General features: G+C 40.1%; 1 protein-coding gene across 1 annotated transcript in view; it reads left to right on the forward strand.

The window, feature by feature from the left end:
• Positions 1-23273, forward strand: part of LOC141738599 (sodium channel protein type 5 subunit alpha-like) — a 219412-nt gene that overhangs the window by 47621 nt on the left and 148518 nt on the right. The window contains exons 4-7 of the mRNA XM_074574027.1: positions 1354-1443; positions 4897-5025; positions 10258-10349; positions 18730-18960. Of these exons, the coding sequence (XP_074430128.1) occupies positions 1354-1443; positions 4897-5025; positions 10258-10349; positions 18730-18960 (542 nt within the window). The remainder of the gene's footprint in view (positions 1-1353; positions 1444-4896; positions 5026-10257; positions 10350-18729; positions 18961-23273) is intronic.

The raw sequence follows: 23273 nt of genomic DNA on the forward strand, positions 1-23273 counted from the left end.
CTATCTCAGCCTGACTTGAGAAAAAGTGACTGGATATCAGCTGTCCTTCCCAGTCCTTCAGCAGGAGGTGTTGGCTCAGAAGTGGAAAATGTTTGTGAGATAAGCAGTCCCTTTGAGTTCAATTACTGCTTTCTGCGATGGCGCTGGGGAATATGTGGGTTGGTTACTACCAATTTAACCACGTAGTTGCTCCTGTGGCCCATCAGGAAATGTTCCACTTTGTGCTCGGCAGAGATTTTGGCTCTGCAAAAGGACAATTTTCATGCAAACATTTCAGGACATACCTTTGAAATTATATTCTTTGATTGCTGTTCTTAAACAAAAAATACCACCAACGGGATCAGTAAAGGGGTGAAACAAAAAGCCACCTTTTTTTTTTTTCCTAAAGAAGGCAAAAGAAATTTACATTTGGATGCTACTATTCTTCCTTGAGAAGGGTCCCAACCCATTGACTGAGTTGTAGGCTGTTTTCCTTTGTGTTATCTTCTCTCCACTTAAACTCATTAGTTAAACTTTCTCCAGCAGCACAGAACCTATTATTTATGCGGAGAATCCCATCACGTTCTGTAATTTTTTTTACAGGAAGTGGTAAGTGCTTTTAGGAGAGCAGTTCGGTGAACTATATTTTCAATTTCACGAATTCGATTTAGGGTGCTCCTTTTCGTATTTATGGCTTCAGCTTAGCAGCTAAGTGCATGGACTACACACTTGGGAGGTTCATTTTAGCTGCCAATTAGGGAAACTGGTGTTTCAGCTGAGGCAGTCAGCTTTGCAGACCAAGACTGTGTATTTGCCAACCAGGTTTGCAGACCAAGCCTTAGAATTAGTGCTCTGAAACTCGTATTAGCTTTTGGTGAAACTTTATACTGAAAGCGAGGCCTCAAGCCCATTAGGGAGATTAGAAAGTCCAGATTTATAACTTGCCCTACTGCCTGAGAAATGTTTCAGGGTGGAAAATAAAATGGGAATTTGCAGACACAGGTTTTTCCGTAGATACTTAAATGAGACTAATCCCTCTTTTCATACAAAGTTGTGCACCTATGCACATTGTCATCTGACCAACACAGCTGTAACTTTAGGGTATTGTATTTTCAGAAGAGTGCAGAGTCAGTACATTTGTTTACTCTATAAAGTACGTGTAAAAGATGTTGGCAAAGCAAAAAAAGCAGGGAAGATTCTCTCATTTTATTGTCTGTTTATATAATTATTTCTTTCCTTATGCACTTGCAAACGAATGCCTATAGTCCTTTTTAAGCATCTTGCAAATTATGAGTGACACATCTTGTGTGAAATGACAAAAAAATTACGAAGTCTTACAACATATGCGTTGTTTTCCTTAATTCGCTTTTTTACATTGTTCAGTATGTTTATTATGTGCACTATTTTAACTAATTGTGTGTTCATGGCACAATCAGAGACTCCGTCATGGAATAAATATGTTGAGTAAGTATCCTTCTTGGTTTGCAGCTGCCCTGTCCTTACCTCGTCCTTCCTCTTCCTTTTGTTCCAGTCATCTTTTCATCTTTTTTGCTGTTGTCTGATTTCTTTCCAGTAATACTGACCGTACTATCTGTCCTGACAAAATATTTTGCCAGGTGTTTGTTGCTCGTAAAAACTCCCTTAGTAAGTCAACTGACAAGTTTTAGCCTGCCAAGCTCATACGTATTACGAGAAGCACCTGCTATGCTACCTTGGAATGAAATCACATATGAGGAGAACTCCGTTTGAAACTGGCCAGCCTCCCTCAGTTCCCATGCAAGAGATTTGCTGGTTGGACACAGTAGAATAGGCTGATGGAGTTCAAGTTGAATTATTTCAGAGAATACTTCCTGGACATACTTATTTCTATCCTTAAACTGAAACTTATTGGAAGCAGAAGTTTCTTTTGGGCTGAGCACATCATGGGAAGTGTTCCCCTCCAACCATTGGTAGGCATACTTTATGAGCAAGCATAATATTGTCTGGGAACACTTTTATGAGGATTCCCATTTTTTTAGCTTGTCAAACCATCAGAAAAAATAGCAAAAGTATCACTTGAAGGGTTTTTTTGGTTGGCTTTGTTTTTGTTTTTTTTTAAATTAATTTTAAGAGACTAACGGGCTTCAGAAACCCCATTTCATTTCTTTAAGTTGCTTTAAAATATTCCTGTTAGGAACAGATACCAGATGCACAAGCTAATCAACCTACAGTGCATTAAACAATTATTTTGGCTCATTGAACCAATCAGAACACACTTTTTATTTTTGACTGACATATGATAAACACAGCCATCTGCTGCTCCATAGCCTGGTGGTTGGTCTACTCAGGGCTGTAAGGAAAGACAGTAAAATGCCCTTATTTTAGGTTTCATAAAATCATGCAGGGCACATCTTCTAGGCCATAAATTACTAATTATAGATAGCACTGAACCAAATATTTCATCCGATCACAATAACATCCTAATCCCAGGATGTTTCATGTATTTCTGTATAGTGTGTTACACTCAAGTATGTCTGTGACTTTCTTTTTCCCCTCATGTTGTCCTTTTCTTATTGAAAACTGTCACGCAGTACCATAGCCATGATGTATTCAGCTGAAACACGGGCATCTCATCCACGAGTCAAAATTTGGTCAGTGGCTCTATACTCGGGAATTCAAGCATTCTGGAGGAAAATATCGAAGTGCTTGTTGTGTCTTCCATAGGCAGGAAAATGTGGATGATGTTATCAGTGCATCAAGCAGGGCGTGCAAGAAATGTAGAGCAGAAATGCAAATGGACTCATGCAGCAATGGAGTAAATCCTTTCCCTGCCATGTTTCCTCTTCTCCTGCGTCCCCTCATACCTCTCAGCTTTTCCTCCTCAAATGCATAGAATGAAATCAAAGGCAAGTATTTTTGAGGAGCAAAATAACCCAATGAACTTTAATTCAAATTGATTAATATTGGATTTGGAAAAGGTACATTTAATCCAGTTTGTTCTGCTGTTCCAGAGACTCACAGGGGACACAATAGTAACCTTCTGCAAATATTTATCCTAGATCTTCCTTTGAAACATTTGCCTTACTATTTTGAAAAAAGAAATCAATTCAACTTACCCCCATGATTTATTTTTTTTTTTTTTTAATCCTGACTTCTGTTGTTAAAGAAGCTGTTCAGTTGCTGGAGGACTTTGCCCGATCAATTTAGAATTAGATGATGATTATACAATCAATTAAACCATCTGACATGCTGAATAAATACAAGTGGTTTATCATTTTAATGAGCTTATGTACCGTTAAGTATTTTTTTTAGTTCTTTGCATGTGTTTTCTGCATGTATTACTGAATACATATGCTTAAAGAGATCGTCACGCGGGTGACCTATATTTGAAATATCACAGCAAAACTAAACAGGAGACACATAAAAAGTCAGATACAAGATGATGCTTAGGTGTATGGTCAAAAAGGACATGTGAGAAACATGTAATGCCCACTGTTGCACAAAACCTGTCCTGATAATCTCCAGTTTAAGATGAAGCACATTGAGGTTTTACAATGTGTGTAACTTGATCTGCTGTGTGACATGATGGCAGGGGGGCATGAGATTTGCCACTGCCTGTATGTGTGCCCATTTACAGATAGAGGAATACTTCTAAGAGAAAACATTTTCTTTTTATGCATAGTGAAGTTCTTCCTTACATTACTACCTTTAATTGCTTACACCTTTTTTTTTTTTTTTTACCAAACAGGAATCCCAGCTGTTATCATTTTTTGTGTGTGATTGCACCATTACGGCTACTGATGTTTAGGGACTGAACAGAAAACTCAAGATAGTCTTGAGTTTTTTTCTAGATTTACGAAATTTATGGTTTATGGGATTTTAGGTGTTTTTTTGTTGGGTTTTTTTAATAGGCTTTGGTATCCTCTGCATATTCATTTGGAGAAAAGACGTAGGGAATGCCAATGGTGGATACTAAACATTTGTTATTTTTATTATGATATGACCTAGAATACCTAGTCCCATTGGGCTACATGTCTCAGGTAGAAACATTTCAAAAGAAGTGTTCTATGCCCTGAAGTACGACTCTGATAGTAGGTAGAGCCCTGGGTGACTACGCATCTGAATGTTATAAGTCAGATACATTACTGTCCTCTGCAGAGAATTAGCTAAATTTTATTACAAGTATCATCTTTATTACAAAAGGCAAGATGTATGTTCTATCCAAAATCATCACAGTCAAGAGGCTGTTGGTAATAAACAACTTACCTTACTAAGGGAAAAAAACACTCTTGTGTCTCTTTTACTGTCAAGCAGGTCAAAATTACTACGTACAGTATTCAGGCGGGAGTTGTTTTCCTCTTTTTCAGTGAGGGAATTCTGTTGTTTAATTCTGAGGGCTAGTGTGATTTGCCATGGGTAGTGAAACACTAAGGAAGTTGCAGGAAGAATACCCTTTTTAGCTAATAAAACCAAGTGGTGACATTTTTTAACCTGCTGTCCTTCAAAATGCCCTGGGCAGGAAGAGATGAGAGGTATGAATGGAAGAACCACCCTTCTTCAAATCAGAGAAACAACAAGGAATGTGGCATAATCCATTCCCCTTTCACTGGTGATTGCAGGCCATAGCACAGCTTAGCAGCGTAGTATTATTCGTGCTTGACTTAATGAGTGAGGAGTCATCAAGGTACACCCTGCGGTGAAAATTATCTTCATCCTGTGGCTGTCATGAGCACTTTCCCATTTCTTACATGTTCCTTGGTCTACCCATGAAGCTGCTCACACACAGCCCAGTGCTGGAGCCGTGATTCACATAAGCAACCCCAATGAGATGGGCAGGAGTGTCCCACGCGAGGAGCATTGGGTTGAGTGTGTCTCTGCCATTCCTGCCGTCTGCTGCTTGCTAATGCTCTTCCTTATCTTGGCCACTTTATTCTCCAGGTACACTTTCACTGGCATTTACACTTTTGAGTCATTGATAAAAATCTTGGCGAGAGGATTTTGCATGACAGAATTCACCTTCCTTCGAGATCCATGGAACTGGCTGGATTTCAGTGTTATTGTTATGGCGTAAGTAGCACTCCTTTATATTTTTCAAGACAGTGGTATGCAATAGAACTTTTAAAAAAATTGCCTGACTATTCTCTTTTTTTCACTCAAATTGTACTGAAAATGAGAAAATGCTGAATTATATTAGGAAGGAGTTTATTTTCCTGAGCGGTTTCAGAGGAAGAAGTCAGAGGAATTCTCAATAATGTTCTCTCAATTCACTAGACTATTTTGGAGAAATTATTTATTCTGTCTGTGCTCCACAGAGAGAACTGTTTGTAAAATATGTGTAATAGTACTTGCCTATCTAAGGTAATTTTGGGAAGCTTCAGACCTCTGAATAGAAGGCATTAGAGGTGTGACTGAATACCCATGTATTTAAATCCCTATTTATAAACTATCCATCCGTAACACCACCAAAACTATTTTCGTGTTCTTCACTTCACAAACCCTCTTCATCCTGAAAGTAATTACTGTTTTTACCTACTATAGGGATTTAATTTAAAGGCCTCTGAAACTTGGTATATATCTTGGGAATAGAAATTTGTCCCCCAACATGATATTCCCTTTCAGCTTCTACCTAGATTATTTGAGTTTACTCAGGACACGTGGGGTTCTGGTGCTTTGAAGGAGGTGATGGATTTGTGGCATCTAGACAGCTAAAAACACACGGGGGTGGGGGAGCAGTCAGCCCACACTCGCAGCGGACGCGGGGTCAGCCCAAGCTCTGGCCAAAGGCAGATGCCTGACACCGTTGGTATCTCCAGCTGAGCTAGAAATCCAGATTGTCTTCATTGTCATAGAAGAGAGAAAAGCACATGAAGAGAGCATGTAATCTTGAAGCGGAAGCTAGCAGAGATGCCCTGAAAGTCTCCATTTCCTAACAGTGGAAGGATTTAATCTGATCACTCTCTATGTTCTGCTTCATGATATCTGTATTATGTTCTGGTTTTAGTTTAGTTCTCACTGCCTTCTTTAAACCTCATAATTCACAGCCGTAGGTGAGATGCACGCCTCTTAGCGCAGACATTTGAGCTGAATTCCTGGGCCCACGACATTTGAATGGAAAAAAAATTCTTAAAAATTCTTCAACCAAACTTAGTTCAAACACCAACGAGGGCCACTAAATTTGGTAGAAAGACTCTGGTAGGCTCCAGGGACCAGAACCAATATTCTTAGCAGCATTTAGCAGAGGAACAGCATGAAGACAGGTAAAACTTACATGGACTTCACCAGGGAGGCTCCCATTTATTTGAGTAGGCTTTGGATCAAAGCCAGCCATGGGTCAGGTCCTGGTATCTGTTACTACATTCCTATGGATTTGGCTGAGCTGACATCTGGCCATCATGATAAGCTTTTAAAAAAATAAATGCCAACACAGATGGGGAGGAGCTTTTGGAGGTCAGCACACATTAGGTACTTTTCTCAGCTAAACTTTTCCTCAAGAAGCGCTAAGTGCAATTCTCCTGCAACATTTAAAGGCAGGGCAGAACACCACAAAGTGTCACCAGCCTGCTCCCCTGTCCATCAGACAGCTGGTACAAGCAGGGTGTGATGGTTCATCTGTTTGTGAGCTGGGATGTGAGTTTATTTGCAGGTCTCTGAATTCAGCACAACATGGAGATCTTCTGTGCATGGATTCCCTCTATTCTACAAGGAAGGAGGGCTTTGACAGTGAGTCAGAAAGGGAAAGGACTAGATGAGCCACAGCCTGCAGCTGTGGCGAGGCATCTGCTCCTCTTCATCTCTTTGGCTTGGGCAGAGGCTGGAGCATCAGTCCCAGCTCTGCAGAACTCCTCTGAGAGCATTGTCGCAGGCGGAGTGATTAACTTCACTTGGAAGAGAGAAGTAGTGAAATATTTATTAACATAAAACAGTGATTTAACAAAGTTAGTAGTGAATGCGACAGTGTTTTACGAGATTCGATGCCAGGGTACACCTGATTATTTACTGCATAGAGGCCGGGTCAGACAAGCTCTCAGGGAGACCCTCCCGTTGAGTCACGAGGTTCAGAAAGGACCCCCTTGCTTTCTAAACTCCTTCTCAGAGAGGAGTCCAGGTGCAGCTGGATCCAATCCTAGTCCCAGACTTGGTCAATGGTTTATGCCTAAAGGATTATATATGCACAATCAATCTTTTATATCACTTAGCTAAGATTTCAAAGTTAGCATGCTATTAGTCACCTACCGAGAATCCGTTGCGGCGAGGAATTTCTCAGCCTCGAGGAGCAGAACCTTAAGGGAGTGTCCCCACTCAAGGGGAGATCCTGTCGTGCAGCCCACTGCCGTGCAGGAGAGCTCAAAGGGCTCTTGGGCTGTCCGCTATTTACAGAGTAAGATAATTGACCTATAGTCATATTCGCATGGGAACAAGGTTCCAAAACTCCAGACAGTGTTTTGGTTATGTTGCCAGCCATCCCCCGTAGTTCAAGTGCAACTCGTAACAACTCCCGCTGATGGCAATGGCTTGAGCAGGAGCTGGGAGGGGAAAGGGGGAAGAGGGGGGAGCACACCGCCACAAGCACGTCCTGCTTTTGTCTCATCTGCTGTCACTGAAATTCAAGTCTGAACAGACAGCGTGGGACGAGGTCTGGATATCCCTTAAAGTCTGTCCACGTTCTCTCTGGGTGTCTGGGGCTTAGGGAGCTGGAGAGGTGTGAAGGTTTGCACAGACCTTGAGGAGGACAGTTGCCCAGAGGTGATTCACTCCCTGCAGGTAGGAACCAGGGTTTGGTTCCCAGAGGCTGTGGTCTTACACCTCTTCTTGCTTTTCTGATTCTTCTAGACATGAACGGCCACTCAATGCTCCAGCCCAAGGATTCATGAAAAATTCCTTAAGCCTTATGTAATAAGAGGCTTGAGTGTCTGTGCCTTCTTTTCTGGCTACATGTCAATTTTCTTTCCAAATGATATTTCATCTCTTAGTTAGAAGATCCCTAAAACGGGGGGGGGCTGCAATTGCAAAAAATCAAGTTTCTCAACTTCGAATTATAGCAATGGCCGTGCTCTTCAGAATCAGCATCAATTCCTATTGTTTCTTGCTTTAAGGCACATTATATTAACATTTCTAGAACCTAAAAAAGAGAACTGGAATTCTGGAGTAGAAAAGAAATAGAAAAGTGTTTCCTTGAGCCCATAGGCAGCAGTGAGAGAGTTAAAAGTGACTGCAATATGATCTTCATACATACAATGAAACTTCCTTCCCAAGTACGCAAGCAACAGATAGTACAGAGCGTTGGATAATGGGCTCTATGCTGATATGATTTATCCTTCACATAAATCCAATTTGCAAGTAATTTAAAGTAAGACTCATTGTACAGGTAACTCTGGAGTTGTTCTTTGCTTCTAGCTAGTGTGATGGTAGAGGTATTTCTGTATCTGGAGACAAAGCTGGCATGAGCATTCAAAATGGGAAAGTCTGGTGAGGGGCCGTGAGATCTAGATGGACCATGGGTTCTGAGCTAACAGAAAATCTTATTCTTTCAGTAGTGGGTGTTACAGTGGAATGACCATCACTTGCTTTACAGTTATTGCAAAACAACCTCTTGCCTTCTCTTTTGGGCAGAAAGAGCACAGATTGGGTCACAGAGAGTAGTTTTAAATAGCACACTAGAGCATAAGAGGTGCCTCAGGTCTCCAGGGCTTTTCTTCGCCCCTGTGCTAACAGACACAGCCATGGCTTCTGACAATCCGTGGGGCCATGGATGGGTTCAGGAGAAATTATGAAATTTATCCTGTTTAGATCACTCTTTCCCAGAAAATCAAGTACTTTCCAGAGCAGGTGAGAGAAAGGCAGCTGTAACATTGCATTGGAAAGAGCCCTGCTAAAACCTTAAAGACAATAAGCAATTCCCTGGCTAACAGGAAAATTCGGGATGTGAATTCCAATTAGTTCTTGCTCCCTGATACAGAGAAACCGGTCTGCTGCAATTTCATCCATACATGGCCAGAAATAAATCTTAATTAACTACTGTGAACAGGCAGCAGTACTATTTGCTTCATGTGCTTGTTCACATATTAATAATATGTATTTACAAATCTCTGGTTAGCAAAACCATATTCCCATGATATTGCTTCTCCCCAAATTATTTTTTTCCATCCTTGCATGCTGCAGAAGAGTTTGGGAGAGGAGCACTGGGTAAACCTGGGTAGGAATTACCAAACAGGTAAATCTTTGCCCGGACTCCCCTATGAGATTATGAAGAGGAGAAGCAATGTTGCTCTTTCAGGTTATAAGCTGGATTAGTAGATATGGAGAGGATGCGTTTTCCTCCCCAGAGGCCTTTGCACAAAACCCACTTAAGCAGGCTTTGTAAAATAACCAGGTGAGTTTTTGCCTTAACAGGTAAAAAAAAAAAAAAAATGCCTCGGAGAAGTAGAATAGATGCAAACAAAATTTAATAGCAATTTAATAGTGAAAATTAAAGGGTTCAAGAGCTCTTTTATTCAGAAGATGCAGTGGTGACTATGCTTTCACTATATAGTGATTTGGAGGAAATCATTTCATACAACACTGATAAAACCAAACTCATTCCATAACTGACCCTCCTGGGAGCATTTAGCTCAGATACGGCGTGCATCTCCATGATGACCAAAATAGGCATGGCAATGAAGAGCTGGCATTGGTATTTTAATCATAAGTAGTTCTTAGTAGAATTGCAATTATATTCATTCAAAATCCATCTTCCTGCAGCCAAAGGGCATGGATTTGATGTACAAAACAAAATAAAATTTTAAGCATCTCTTGAAACCAACATCTGCTTTACCACAGAGTACAGCGTCTTAGAATAAATAACCCCGTGGAAACAGTTGTACCGATGTTTTCCGATGTTGTCCTATATGCAGTTTTGCAGGAGCTATGATGTGAAAATTACTTGGGTATTTGAAGCTTTTGGGTTTTTTTTAAGAGCAGCAAAATAACTCTTAATGTTTTCTATAATGTAAAGAACTTTTTGTTAAACTACATGATGGTAAAATCTTTAAAGTATTTATTGCTGAACAGCGCGATAACAAAGTTCACCCAGTAGTTTTAAAGAATCGATGCCTATTAGATAATTTTAATAGTTCAAGAAACATTTGAAATAATGTGTACTATGAAAAAACCTGGGACAAATGGCATCAAAGAACAGCCTGAAAAGTGGATGCACCTCTCATTCGGCTGCATTTGCTCCCACTATATATGAATGCATTCTTCATTCAGACAAGTCTCATACTCTATTGTATAATTCCAAATAACTGTGACTTAATTCTACAGGTATGTAGGAGAATTTGTGAATGTAGGCAGTGTTTCACCTCTTCGGACTTTCAGGGTATTGAGAGCTTTAAAAACTATTTCAGTAATCCCAGGTAAGAAGCCCTGATCCTTATGTTTTGGCTCTCAGCTACAAGTGATTCTTTCTCTGTCTCTCTTTGTCCCTTTGACTGTTGTTTTTTTGCTGGTGTTTTGTCATTGTCTGTGTGTGACTTTCCCTTGTTACAGATACATAACTGAATTTGTGGACCTGGGCAATGTCTCAGCCTTACGAACGTTCAGAGTACTGCGGGCGCTGAAAACAATCTCAGTCATTTCAGGTGAAAATCAGGTTAAACACTCGGGCTGCAGTTAAAGCCTACATGCCATTTCCAGTAGTAAACACAATAATTACAAATGACTTAACCATAGACACTGATCAGGAAATGGAGGAATGTAGGGAATGTGACCTGTCAATAGAATACATTTTTCATATGTTTTTGCAGTACTGTTATTGTGGGCAGAAGGAATTGGAGTGCCTCCGAAATTACAGACCTCACTAGGACGAGTGCTGCTGTAAGAACAGTGGTATGCCGTGGCTCGTGAATCACATACGTAAAGTACTCATTCATGAACCAAATGGCAATGGCAATGAAACTCTTTTAAAGTCTTCGGATATTGATTTTTAAAAATGGAAGGTTAATGACCTCAAAATGAATATTTGTGTTTAAGAGCGCATCTATAGAGGAATCTAAATCTGTGCTATGAGCTGAGGTTTCAAGACTGCAGGTGTAGATAGCCTAATTTGTCACGGTGTTTATCCATTTGCATGAGGTAGAAACACTGTTTAAATTTCGGACGCTTAAGAGATCAGAAAATGTTTCATCGTTGATTTCAGAAGGTTCAGCAGTTCACCAACTCCCATTTTCTCACATATTCAAGAACATGATTTTGGGCCTCCCCCCCAAAAAAAAATAAAATAAAATCAGTGTTTTACTACAGATCTGGTACTGAAAGAAGCTTTTTTCTCATAGGTTTTTATCCAATCTATTACTATTTCTTAAAATAATACATAATATTTACTACTAAGTAATTTACGCAGAGATGAGTCCACTGAGGACTAACCATATGACAATACTTTTTTGTGAAGCGTTATCTATGGACAGGTCTCATTCAGCCTCAGTGTTTAACATCTCCAACCTGCATGACAAGGTAGAGAAGATAGCAAAACCCATGCATGGTAGATCCTATTGGTGATAATCCTGAACAGATGTTGGCAATTACACATCAAAAATATTCAAAACATCGAGGGAACAGCTTCGGTTTCTCACACGCAGCTTGTTAAGGTTAGAAAGGCTTTTCTGCCCTTTATATTATGCACATCTAGATTATAATATAAATCTAAACATATTCTGTAGTGTAAAATTATAGGGATGTGTATTACAAGTAATCGCCAGTACTCACATGGAGCATAAACTGGAAATGGGAATTCTGGAATTGAGGTGTTAAGAAAACATATATATGGGTCTAGGGCTTACTCCCTCATTCCAGCATTAAAGTGATGAAAATCAGTGAAATGACTGAAAGAGAAAGGTACTTTTCATTGAAAGTGTATGTCAAAATATAGCTTCTAGAGAATACTTTAAGGCGATCATTCATTAGGTCTGGTATTCCTGGAGATGAGCTCCTGTCTTAATTTTTGTCTTCAATTTTGAAAAGAACAATGTATTCGCAGGGAGGGGTTGTTTTAAGTTTTGTCTAATTGGATTTCCATTGAGAAACGATTTATTTTTCTTTGGAAACAGAGTGTTGAGCAGTTTTACAGATCATGCGGAATTGTAGCAGCTAATCATAAAGAAAACCAGAGTTTCCTAGCTTCCTTTGGTAGCAATTTGAAGACTAACTTGGAGGGACAGCCATCTCCAGGGCACACCTTTCATTTTCCATCTTGTCTCAAGCTTGAGGTTCTTCAGAGCAGAGCCTGTCAATTTTGCTGAGTTATATATATAGCAATTTTCTGCTGCCCTATATCAGAGTTGGAGCTGAAGCTCGTTTTACATCAAATGATAAATTTTGTCTGTGTTTTTGGTGGGGAAAAAAGGAGTCCTGAGATTCAGAAAAACTTTATTTAAAAATACACCAAAGCCCTTCAGTGATAATAAGCACCGAGTTGTTCCATTTGTTGGTTAATAGAAAAAAAAAAAGAAAGATGAGGAGTATTTTTATTAGAGTAATACATAATAATCCGCATTCTATTTTTTTCTTTCTGACAGACTGTTTGATTAGTTTTTTGATAACTGCATTTTTAGGTACTAGTTACTAAATTATTTGCTGACATAACTGCACGAAGATATGCTAATAGAATATCTGGCCCTAGGTTTTATTGACAAGATTACCTGTGCCCTTAGTATGTTTAAATTACAGATGTGGGGAGCTACAAATTGTCATGGAACACCTAGCTGCCTGTAAAACATAGCTAAAGGTTTCTTTTTAATTTTCGCAGATAATTTCAGAGGAGTCAGTTCATTTTTCACTTAGACACATATGTTTTAAAAGAAATATTGGGCATGATGCTGTGTTTTATTTGGATATCAGTCTGAGTTTTTAATGATAACATAGGCTTATGCTGAGATGAAATATTTTTCCACAACAGGCTTAAAAATGAAAAGATGATGAACACTAATATCTTCCATGAGATTTTTGGGTTCAGCTGCTAGAGAGAGGAGGAGGAGGTTGTTATTTTTGCTTCCTTTTTTTACATCTTACGTGAAGAAAGCTGAGGTGTATTCTCCTTTGCAAATATCTAAGCTTTTCCTCAATAAAATTGATCACGCTTTTCCATCAGGTAGTTATATTTGCACAAACATGGTTGAAGTCAGCGTGCTCGGTGAAATTGCTTACCGAAAGTAAGGGGCCAAGTCCTCCGTGGTGTAAGGCTTCTGTCCAGCAAAGCACTTAGAGGCTGGTTTTCAAAGGCATTCTGCTTCACTTGAAATCAATGAGTTTCACTATTGACTCCAGAGGGAGTCAGTAAAGCTAACAATTACTGCTTTTAAAAATCTCACCTACCTTTAATGCCTCGCTCTGAGTGCGCAGGCTGGCACAGGGACATTTAGGGGACACAGACTCACAGGACCCAAAAAGGTCTCCCAAACTCTCAGCATCCATTTCCCTGGCCTAAGGCTGTGTTTAGGATAGATCAGACCTGGCCTGGTATTTATTACCTGACTGGTTCTGACAATCCTTCAAAGGTGGAGCTTTCACGATCCTCCTGAGAAGTCTGTTCCAGCACCTCATTGCTTTTGCTGTTAGAAGGTTTGCCCTGGGAGGACAGGCTCAGATCCAGATTCAGCAAACCAAATATTAGCATATACCAGCAAGCCATGTGCTTCCTGCTCACTGGAGATCTGGGGCTCAGTTTGGTTGCCACCATGCCATGTTCTCCTGCTCCCCAGGGCCATGGATTAACTTCAGGTCCTGTCTCTGAATCCAGACCCCCATCCAGCCTCACTCTCTCTTGGTGCGTTATCAGCCCATTGTTTTTTACTCTACAGCCACTGCGTAGGACATCAAGTCAGTGCCTTGCCCTCTGTGGCAGCCCCTAACATGCTGGAGGACCTTCATGGATCTGCTCAATTTTCTCTTTTCTGCTCTAAACACACCCATTTCTTTCTCTTCTCCAGTTGCCCATATTACTGAGAGAAAACAAGCTTTGTACAGTGGCTGGGTATCTGTTTATCCAGACTTATTAAAAGAAAAGAAGTTTTTAATTTCTTCACATATCCCTTATGTTCAGGTGCTTAGAAATAGGTAACATTTTCTCTATGGGAGCATAAAACCTTTAACTCTCAGTGGTTTTATTTATTAATTAGCATCTTGCACATTGCTGTTGCAACTGGGTTCATTCATTTTCAACCTAGACAAGGAACCATGGTCAGCAGCAGAACAACCCACTGGTCACTCATTTCTCTCCGATTACCAGTGTATCCAAGTCCCAGTGTCCCAAGTCCCAGTAGGAACCCTTCCCGTGACGATAGAGGGTCTCAAATCATAGTTATCTGCATGGAAACCACCAATGTTTTTGATAACTACTAATTGAGGTAATTATGAGCCCTGAGGTACACACTCCTATGCCTTTCCATCAAAAGCCTGCAAAATGCATGCCATCATCATCATCACCAGGATTTTGTAAAGTGCCTGTATCCAGAGAAGCTCCACTGCTCTTTCTGGAACAGATGTGTGCATCACGAATATCTCACATAAAATGACAGGATACCGGTGAAAGGTGACCTCATAGAAAATTGGGCCAAGGCACTTTGGGGCCTGATCCAGCTCCCGTTTAAGTTAGTGTGAGTCTAAAGGCTATAAATAGTGCTGTGAATGTTATCCAGTACTTTACTGATAGCCAGAACAGAGCTCAGAGCACAAGAATTAAGACTGTGTGGAGGAGACTGACCCTCGTTCACTGCTTCAATCTCAGTGAAGTCCTCCTGAAGAGGGATAAATGTCATCCTTCTGGTGTGTAAATCACTGAAGTCAAGAGGTAGCTATCCCAGAAGTGAGCAATACATGGCATATTTGTCTTTCCCTTGGAGACTGGCCTCTCAGTCACATTTCCATGCAAAGATGGCCTACAGGAGTGCTGACAACCATCCAAGTTCGCCAGCGTGCTATTAAACTCTTTGCTGCCCCACGTCTCAGTGGCTAATGACAAAATGCGTTCATCAAGAGGGCACTCTACTCTCCCTACACACACATGACTCGTGCAGACATGTACAAGACACGTGTGTATCCTCAGGAGAAGGAGTAGGCTAGCTGAGGACAATCACGGTGCAAGTCACTCTCTCTTTTTTTGTTTTTGCTTTTTCCCCCTCTTGTTTCCAGACTGTGCGTGAAAGTGTCTGATGTTCCGTAGGTGATTGCCAACATCTGGTATGGATGTCATACTGAATTATGCTAATAATTTCACACATCTTGTAGAAGGAATGGATGGTGTTGTGGGATCTTGCCATTTCTCATTGTTTGGTGTTGCTTGCATTTTCTATGGTTTCTGATTTGCATTTGAAAACTGATTATTTGATTAACCTCTGAATGTGGTAATTTCTACCTCCACCAACAGGAATGTTTGGGCCAAATCCTGCTTGCTTTCTGCAGATGTCGGGCTGCCCATACAGCCCTCATTCCACTGATTTTGGATCTTGTGGTGTTTTTCATGTCATGTAAGCAGGATTTGGCCCAGAATTGTGGAAAGAATTCAGTGATTCAGGAAAAGCCTGTATCGATTACTCCACAGGGAGTAATCTAGAGACCCATTGTCATTAGTGGGCGTAGATGTTGCTCAGCTTTGGATCAGATCCTCATTTTTTTCTGCATGCTGCCTGGTTTGATTTTTGACTTGCAAGAATTAAGTAAATGCCTTTAATGCCCCATAAATAGTATCTTCTATTAAGCTATATTGCAGTGCTCTCATTGGCACTATTTCAAAGGAAGATTATTTATCTAGAAGATTTAACAGTGCTCTAAATTTGAATACATCTAGCATTGCTTTTACAAAACATGGGATTGATTCAGAGAAATGCAGAGCACCTGCAAGAGGTTCTGGGTGTCCTTATTTCCCCTCAGCCCTTCCATTTACGAGGCACAGAAAGTTTAAGTGAATGGTGATTTAAACACTTTGCTTAACAGTGAGTTGCGCCAAGCAACTTGCTGGACGCTACTTAATTTTCTGGGCAAATTTTGTTTTTCAAGGGTGAGAAAAAACAGTCAGACTAAGTATACCACTCCCCAAATGGTTTTCCTGGAAAGTTTTAACAAAGGTTCAGGAGGCAGAGTACAAGTTATTTTTAAATGGTCTTCAATTACAGCAATTGTATTACTAAAGCATTCTCAAACTGTTCAGAAGCCTGTATGCTACTAAAACAAAAAAAAAAAAGAAAAAGAAAGTAAAGCAGAAAGCCCTCCCATAAAGAAATTATTTGACACCTGCAAAGAATGAACTTGTAAAACTAATAGTATAGGATTACTGTTCTATTTAAAACCCCAGTAAGTAAACTGAGAAAAACATGTTTCATGAAACAAACTGGAAATTAACAACACTGGGGCCTGATTTTGAAAACAGATAGTCTTTACTGGTGATTAGGATTTTGTAGGTCTTGTTTCCCAATATTATCCCTATTCACATTAGGACTCCCATTGTCCTTGCCCATGTGAGTAAGATTAATTGAGTACTTAGATGATACAAATACCAGCCTCAAGCTTGTATTTGTATTACAAATAAATGTGCTGCAGGGATTTCTCAGAGGGTACTGGAGTAAAAGAATTTGTGGTTTGGCTTTTTTCCCTTTCTTAAGATTTGGTTTGCGTTTGGTCTTCCCAAGTTTCACCAGCTTCGCTGAAGAAACATTTGTGCATTCAAAGGACAGCCAAATATGAGTCTCATCGAAAACATTTCACAATATTAGAGAAAATAAAAAAAAAATATTCTAGTGCATTTGCAAATCATATTTCTTTTTCCCCACCTTACTACATTTTTAAGACCTGGCCGTCTTAAAGGTCTTATAGTGTTAACATTGGATAAGGGTGAAACCCCGGGAAGTTCATCAGAGTTGGGCTACAACTAAAACTACTTTCACTTCAGGTATAAAGTTCACCCAAGACTAGGTTATCAGAAGAGCTGTGCTTTTTATTTAGGCATCAAAATAGGTAACCAAATCTACAGATGGACTCAAAAGTTCAAAGCTGACCTTTTTCTAGGTGCCTGAATAGAACTGACCTCATCTGTAAAATCTCTTTCTGGTGAGGAGCACAGATAGCATGAAAATCCTGCTTTTGCCTAACATTCGTACTGCAATATTTTTTACTTTATTTTTGAGTAGAGCAGGGAGCTGTCTAACCTCTCCCTCTTTACCATGCCACAAATTAGCTTTAAAGAGGCAAACAAAGAATTTAGTGGAGAAAGAGGGCCATGCACACCTGATGGGTCAGTCCCTTTTGATTAAATGGCCATTTTATAGACATGAATATCATTCAGAGGTTAGCCTAGTTGCAGTACTCTATGCAAGAGTGGAATATTTTAGGCTGCTGGATACGGGGACTGCTGGACCTGTTGGCCATTCTGGCAGCTCGTCCTCCTTTGCGAAACTATGATTTCCCCTGATTTTAACCACAGAATTTTAAGCAAGACCAAAAACTCATTTTGCCTTCCTCTGAGTCCTCAAGTACATTTTCATATTATTTTAAATTATACAGCATGAGCTCAACCTTTGTGTCTGCCAAACTCTTAGGGTGGAATTCCAGGGAACTGAAATTTAATGTGTATGATCATATTCAGTGAGCAAATCAATGTGCTTCTGAGTATTGCCCAGGAGAATTCCTCCTGTTTTCTCTCTGCATTTTTTTTTTTCCATTTAACTCAATTTCTCTTACTGCTGCCATACTGGTGACACTGATTATCAGAAGCACTGATTACTACTTATTGAGTATTAATTAAATATAAATAGGAAAGAAACAACAAAATTGCTACTGTTGTGCAACTGATATTGACATCCAACTATAGCATACAAGTTTAGAAGAAGGGTCTTTTTTTGAAAAGAGTGTCTTTTGTCGTGTTCGTGTAATATTCAATCAGCTCAAATAGCGCTGATCTCTCGGATCACTTCAAAAGCGAGAAATATCTTTTGAGAAAACAGTATAATTATTTATGTCTGTGTATTTATAGAATAATAAACTGAAGCTAGTGTTACAGGGTGAAATAGCACAGGAGAAGGTAATTTGTGCGACCCAAGCCTTTGGTGTTTGTAATAAGATGATTTATCTACATTGGCAGCATATTATAAAAAGATTAACTTTGCCCAGGTATTGTTGGAGCCTCAGGTTGTTTTACTCAAATAGTTTCCACCGTGTTTATTTGATTGCCCATATTATTTGTCTTATTTCTAATCCCAAATTCTTATTGTCTTAAGCAAATGAATTGAAGGCAGAGGAATTATCCATATGAGGACAGCGAGCTGGATTTGGCACCAAAATATGTAAAATAGTCAGGGAATAAATAACATTTCTGTACCTCTTCATCTGTTTATGTGGGGGATAAAGTTATCAGAATCACCTGAGAGATTTAAAACTAATTCACATTCTCAAAATTCAATGGGATTTAGGCTTTACAGCCTTTACTGCAGCTCCATGAAAACATAAGACACTCCGAATTTTCTTTATCCATGAATATTTTTGTATCTTACTGTTCCTCCATCCAGTTCTTTCCCTTCTTTTTTAAATCAGTGTTTGTGTAATAGTAATACCAATACTTTTGTCCAGATGAAAGTAGGCCAAACTAAACGTTCATAGTGATGACTTGTGTCTTGTTTCTACCGTCCAGTTAGAAACATGTAGTAGAAACCCTTCCAATTTTCCCTTCCATGGAGATTTTCATCATGAAAAGTAGCTGTCTCCAGACATCATTCAGCCTCTCAGTCTATAAACTCTTGGCTTTTATCTCCCTAGGACTGAAGACCATTGTAGGGGCACTTATCCAGTCTGTTAAGAAACTTGCTGATGTGATGATCCTGACCGTTTTCTGCTTGAGTGTCTTTGCCCTCATAGGCCTCCAGCTCTTCATGGGCAATTTGCGACACAAGTGTGTCAGGGACTACACCAAGTTTAACTCCACCAATGGCACGTTGTATTTGGATGGTAGGATGTGGAACACCTCAGAGGAATTTCTTAATGATCCAGGTAAGCTCTTCTTTACCCTGTTTGGTTTTTTGTTGGGTGATGGGTTTTTTTCATTATATTGACCAAAATCTATATGTGAATCAGCAAATGCAGCATTATGTGACTCTTCATGACATTGATGTGATTTCAAAGATCTAGGTAGCTTTTTCTGATCTCTGTGGTGCCTTCACAGTTCATGCTGAAAGTATTTCTGGTGCTTTCTTATGATACAGACTAAGGTCTTTGTTGCATCATTGATGGTTTTCACAGTTTTAGGGTGTCTCATGATATTTTCTTCAAGCTCCCTTTCCTGGAATTAGGCACTCACATGAAAATTTCAACTCTGTGTGTGGGTCTGGTTTACACAGTTTCATTAAGACAATTTATAGCTCTTGTGTTTTCTAGCAAAACTTCAAAATTTGAATTAAGGGTCTTAAAAAATCAAAAGGTGAAGCAGAGCAATTCAGTATTTATTAATCTAAAAAATCCCAATGGCATTTTTTTAAGGAAATTTATGTTATTAGGGCCCTAATTCATTATCTGGGTTGGGCCATCCTGCAGTATCTGGTGCTCTGATGTTTATTATCAAAAGGCTTGTTTTCTAGGCCAAAGCAATTTTTAATACTCTACAGCCTACTATACTTTGAATTACAATGAAATAGGTTCACTGAACTCATTTATTAACACTTTTTTAAAAATAAGCATTTAATGTAAAATAAACTTCAGAATGTAAACAAGTGGTCCGGCTGTTGCTGCTGCAAAGCCCTCTGAGTCACCAGAGGACCTGCACACCAATTCCGATGGACATGGACTCACGTCTAAAACAATTCAACGATGCTCTTGAGGGAAGGAAGCAGCCAGACTGGTGTGCGTTGGTAGGAACTTAAGGCCAGTGACCTTTGGTATTTTATTTATTTTGAGGAAAAGAATGAACCCCATAGCCAACTCATTAACTGGAAATTTGTCCCGGAGGAAGTGACATAGTGTCACGGGGTACCTCTGCTCTGAATGTGTGGACCCTGCCGTCCTATATTTCCAGTCATCTGCACTATAAAAACACTGCGTCTGACTCATGGGGGTTGCCTGGCTTGTCCCAGGGCTTTGTAGAATGCCCGGTATAAAGTTGCCCCCAACTCCTGCTGTATTCTCAGCATTGTACACCTCTTCAGAGAGGCTACATGGTCCAGGGATTGAGCCAAGGGCAGTCCTACCACTGGTGACTTCTAGCCTTTATGATCAATTCTTCTCCCTGCAGGCCGAGCAGCCCCACAAGCAGTGGTCTTACAAAGGTTTCATTCAAGGAATAAAAGTCTCAACATTGGTGTCTTTAGTGCATGATGTGGTTGATGCAGCATTAAGGAAGCTCTGGCTGAATGAGGGTTGTCTTTGGGACTGACCCTGACCATCAGGTTATGTGTCCTCTCAGTGTCCCTGTATCAGAGCTTCTTGTCAGCTGAAAGGGGAAAGAGGTCTGTGCCAGAACTTAAAAAAAAAAACACTGGACCTATGCTGGCTGGTGATGAGCCTGCTGACACGGTTTCCCACCCATACTCTCTGTGCTTCCAGCTTGGAGGTGAGTGCTCACGGAACTAGTAAAGATATTTGTGCACCTGTGGTGGATTAAGGCACTTCATGGCTCCTCCACCCACAGATAACTGACAGCCGTGTGAGGTGCTGCTCTCCCTCTCTCATAGAGGCCTCGAGAGATAAAATAGCTGGAACTATAAAGCCCTGCAATAAAGGTGAAGGGATGAAATGGAGCTGTGAAGGTAACCTGGCTCTCTGGCAATGGAAGTAGGGTAAATGTACTACTGGATAGTCTCCATAAAAATATAGTCAATGTCAGGGCCAGCTGCAGCATTGCTTTAAATGGGAGGAACTGTACAGCTGCTCCAGCATACTGTGAGCGAGTTTATTTGTGTGGTCCTGATATGGGGAGGAGGGGAGACGCTCCCATAAATCCATTTAATAAATCCAGCAATGGTTAATATGGTCATGAAAATATACTTGTTATCACTAAAGGAGATTTACCTATTACAAGGATAATCAACTTGGTGAGATAATGGATTAAAGTGAATTAAATTTTAACCATGTGATATTAATAGTAAGTAATAATAATATCAATGAATGTTTTCATAGTGTCTGAAAATAAAGACACGGTGCGTTATGGCAAGCAGCCATCAGTTATGGTGGATGGATAAAAATTATTTAAATAGTTGAAGTGTTGAGTCAGTGCAGCAGGCCAACTGAAGAACTAGAAGAAAAGTATATTTATAGGAAAAATGTACTGGCATCTGAATAAGAATAATGAAGTGTTCCTCGAAATGCTGGAGAAGGTGGCTTAGCTGTTAGGCTAGGGAGAACAATATTAAGTAGGATTTTCATTTAATGTTGACTACTGTGCTAAAGCAATTCAGAAATGGAAGGACTGGCTCGTTTTGTAACTAGAGGGGATAGTGCTTTGTATTTCATTTTGCATAAGTATTATGGTGAAATGAAGTGACTGTTTAACAGAGTAGTACTGACCACAATTTAATAACAGTCCGAATTTCAAGTACTGCTGGGAATCAAGCAATACACACAGTTAGATTAAAGTGTAGGCAGACCAAATTAGATAAAAAGAGGAATATATTAAGAAACAGAGTAGTGTCAGTGTTTATTCTGAAGAAGAACTAGAGAAGAAAATTGGCCAACATGTTGAGATTATAGAGTTCACTCGAAGGGAGCACAGACAATTACAAAAGCTCTTTGGAGACTTCAAAGCCAACGTGGCTGAGTCACTTGGTTTGGAGCAGGGATACTAATCTGAAAAACAGAAACCTGAAGTACTGTCAGAGATTCATAACAATACTTGAAAAAGAAAAAGGGATGTAAAGAAACAAAGGAGTGAAAAACTCTCAAAAGCAAAATTGGAAAAATGAATCGTTAATTCTGTTCATCAAGGCACCAAAATACAGACTCAAAATGGGGGGACGTGCCAGTTCTGCACAAAGTTTGCTTTGGATTCTTTGAGAGAGTTTTTAATGTTTTAAAGGACAGCAGGGAGTCTCTGAAATGGTATCAGCCTCTTCTTGTGCCTTTGAAACTTTTTTGCATGAATGGAAAAACAAAAACGACTGAAACCCCTTAAAAGGGTAATACAGTGAAGAATTGCCTGGTGCTGCAGAGGAAATAGCTGAGAGACTTAGTCATGATGTGCAAAGACAGATAAGAACTGGGTTTTCAGTCTTTCCAGCCCTTTTTAGCTTGAGATAACTGTGTGCCACAGGCACTTGGTACAGGACACGTTTTGGTTTTGTGAAAGGCCTGGGATAGCTTCAGCTCTGCTTTTTTATTCAAAACTGACTTGGTATCCAGACTAAATTGTATCCTCTTTCCTTAGCCCTTTTCAGCCCTCAGGCAGGACTTTTTTTCTCATCTGTCTAATCAGTCCTCTTGTTTTGAATTTATACATGGGGGAAAAAAAGTCCGTTTATAAACTTTGTTTGCATCATCACTGGCTTAACCACAGTTACGTGGTAACACTTGATTTTTCGTTGGTCCTTGAGGAAATAACCACCGTGCCCCCATGGTTCAGGAGCTCCTTCCCTGAGCTACACACTCGAGACCCACACGAACTCTCCTGCTCTACCACCATGGTCACCACGACTGTCTTGGCTGATGGCGCAGGTGCTGCCCGGCCCCTCTGCTACCCCTGTTCCTGCCTCCACCACCAATAAAGGCAGTATACCGGCACTAGTAGTCGTGATGGCAGGAACTGTGGTGGCAGAAGATAAATCTTTTTTTCCTAAATCTGAAAAAAAACACCAAAAAAAGGTCCATTTCTGTGCACGATAGACCCACAAGCAGTCAGCCCCCACCACCTCCCCTTTCAGGCCTTTGGCTGATACTTAATCTTTCTTGCATGAACTTGTCAATCCTACATTGCTAACGTTGATGAGAATTGTTGGGTTGTCTCCTCCTGTTGTGCATCTGCCATGAGAGCATCATATAAACTAAACCGCATAAGCAATATTCCTATCTACCCACCCAACACTTTGCTTGTTCTTTCCATTGTTTCTTTGTGGCTCCTGCAGCTGAAGGAAATGCTGGGTAACTTGGGAAGAGCCCTTAAGTATGGGGATTCTGTGGGAAAATTCAAACTGAGAGATCTCTTTCATTTAGCTTCACTAATCACTAAGTCCTAGCATACAAAAGTGACATTGAATATTCCTGATCAGACTGTCAAGAAGAGGGCTTTCTTGGCATTGCCATTAAAAGCTTAATTCTGTGAAAGAAACTTCATCTAAGCTACTGCAGGCGCCTCTGGTTTCTCAGCTTAGCGGGCACAGCAG

Source organism: Larus michahellis, chromosome 2 (assembly GCF_964199755.1).
Source record: "Larus michahellis chromosome 2, bLarMic1.1, whole genome shotgun sequence".
In the NCBI taxonomy this organism is placed as follows: Eukaryota; Metazoa; Chordata; class Aves; order Charadriiformes; family Laridae; genus Larus; species Larus michahellis.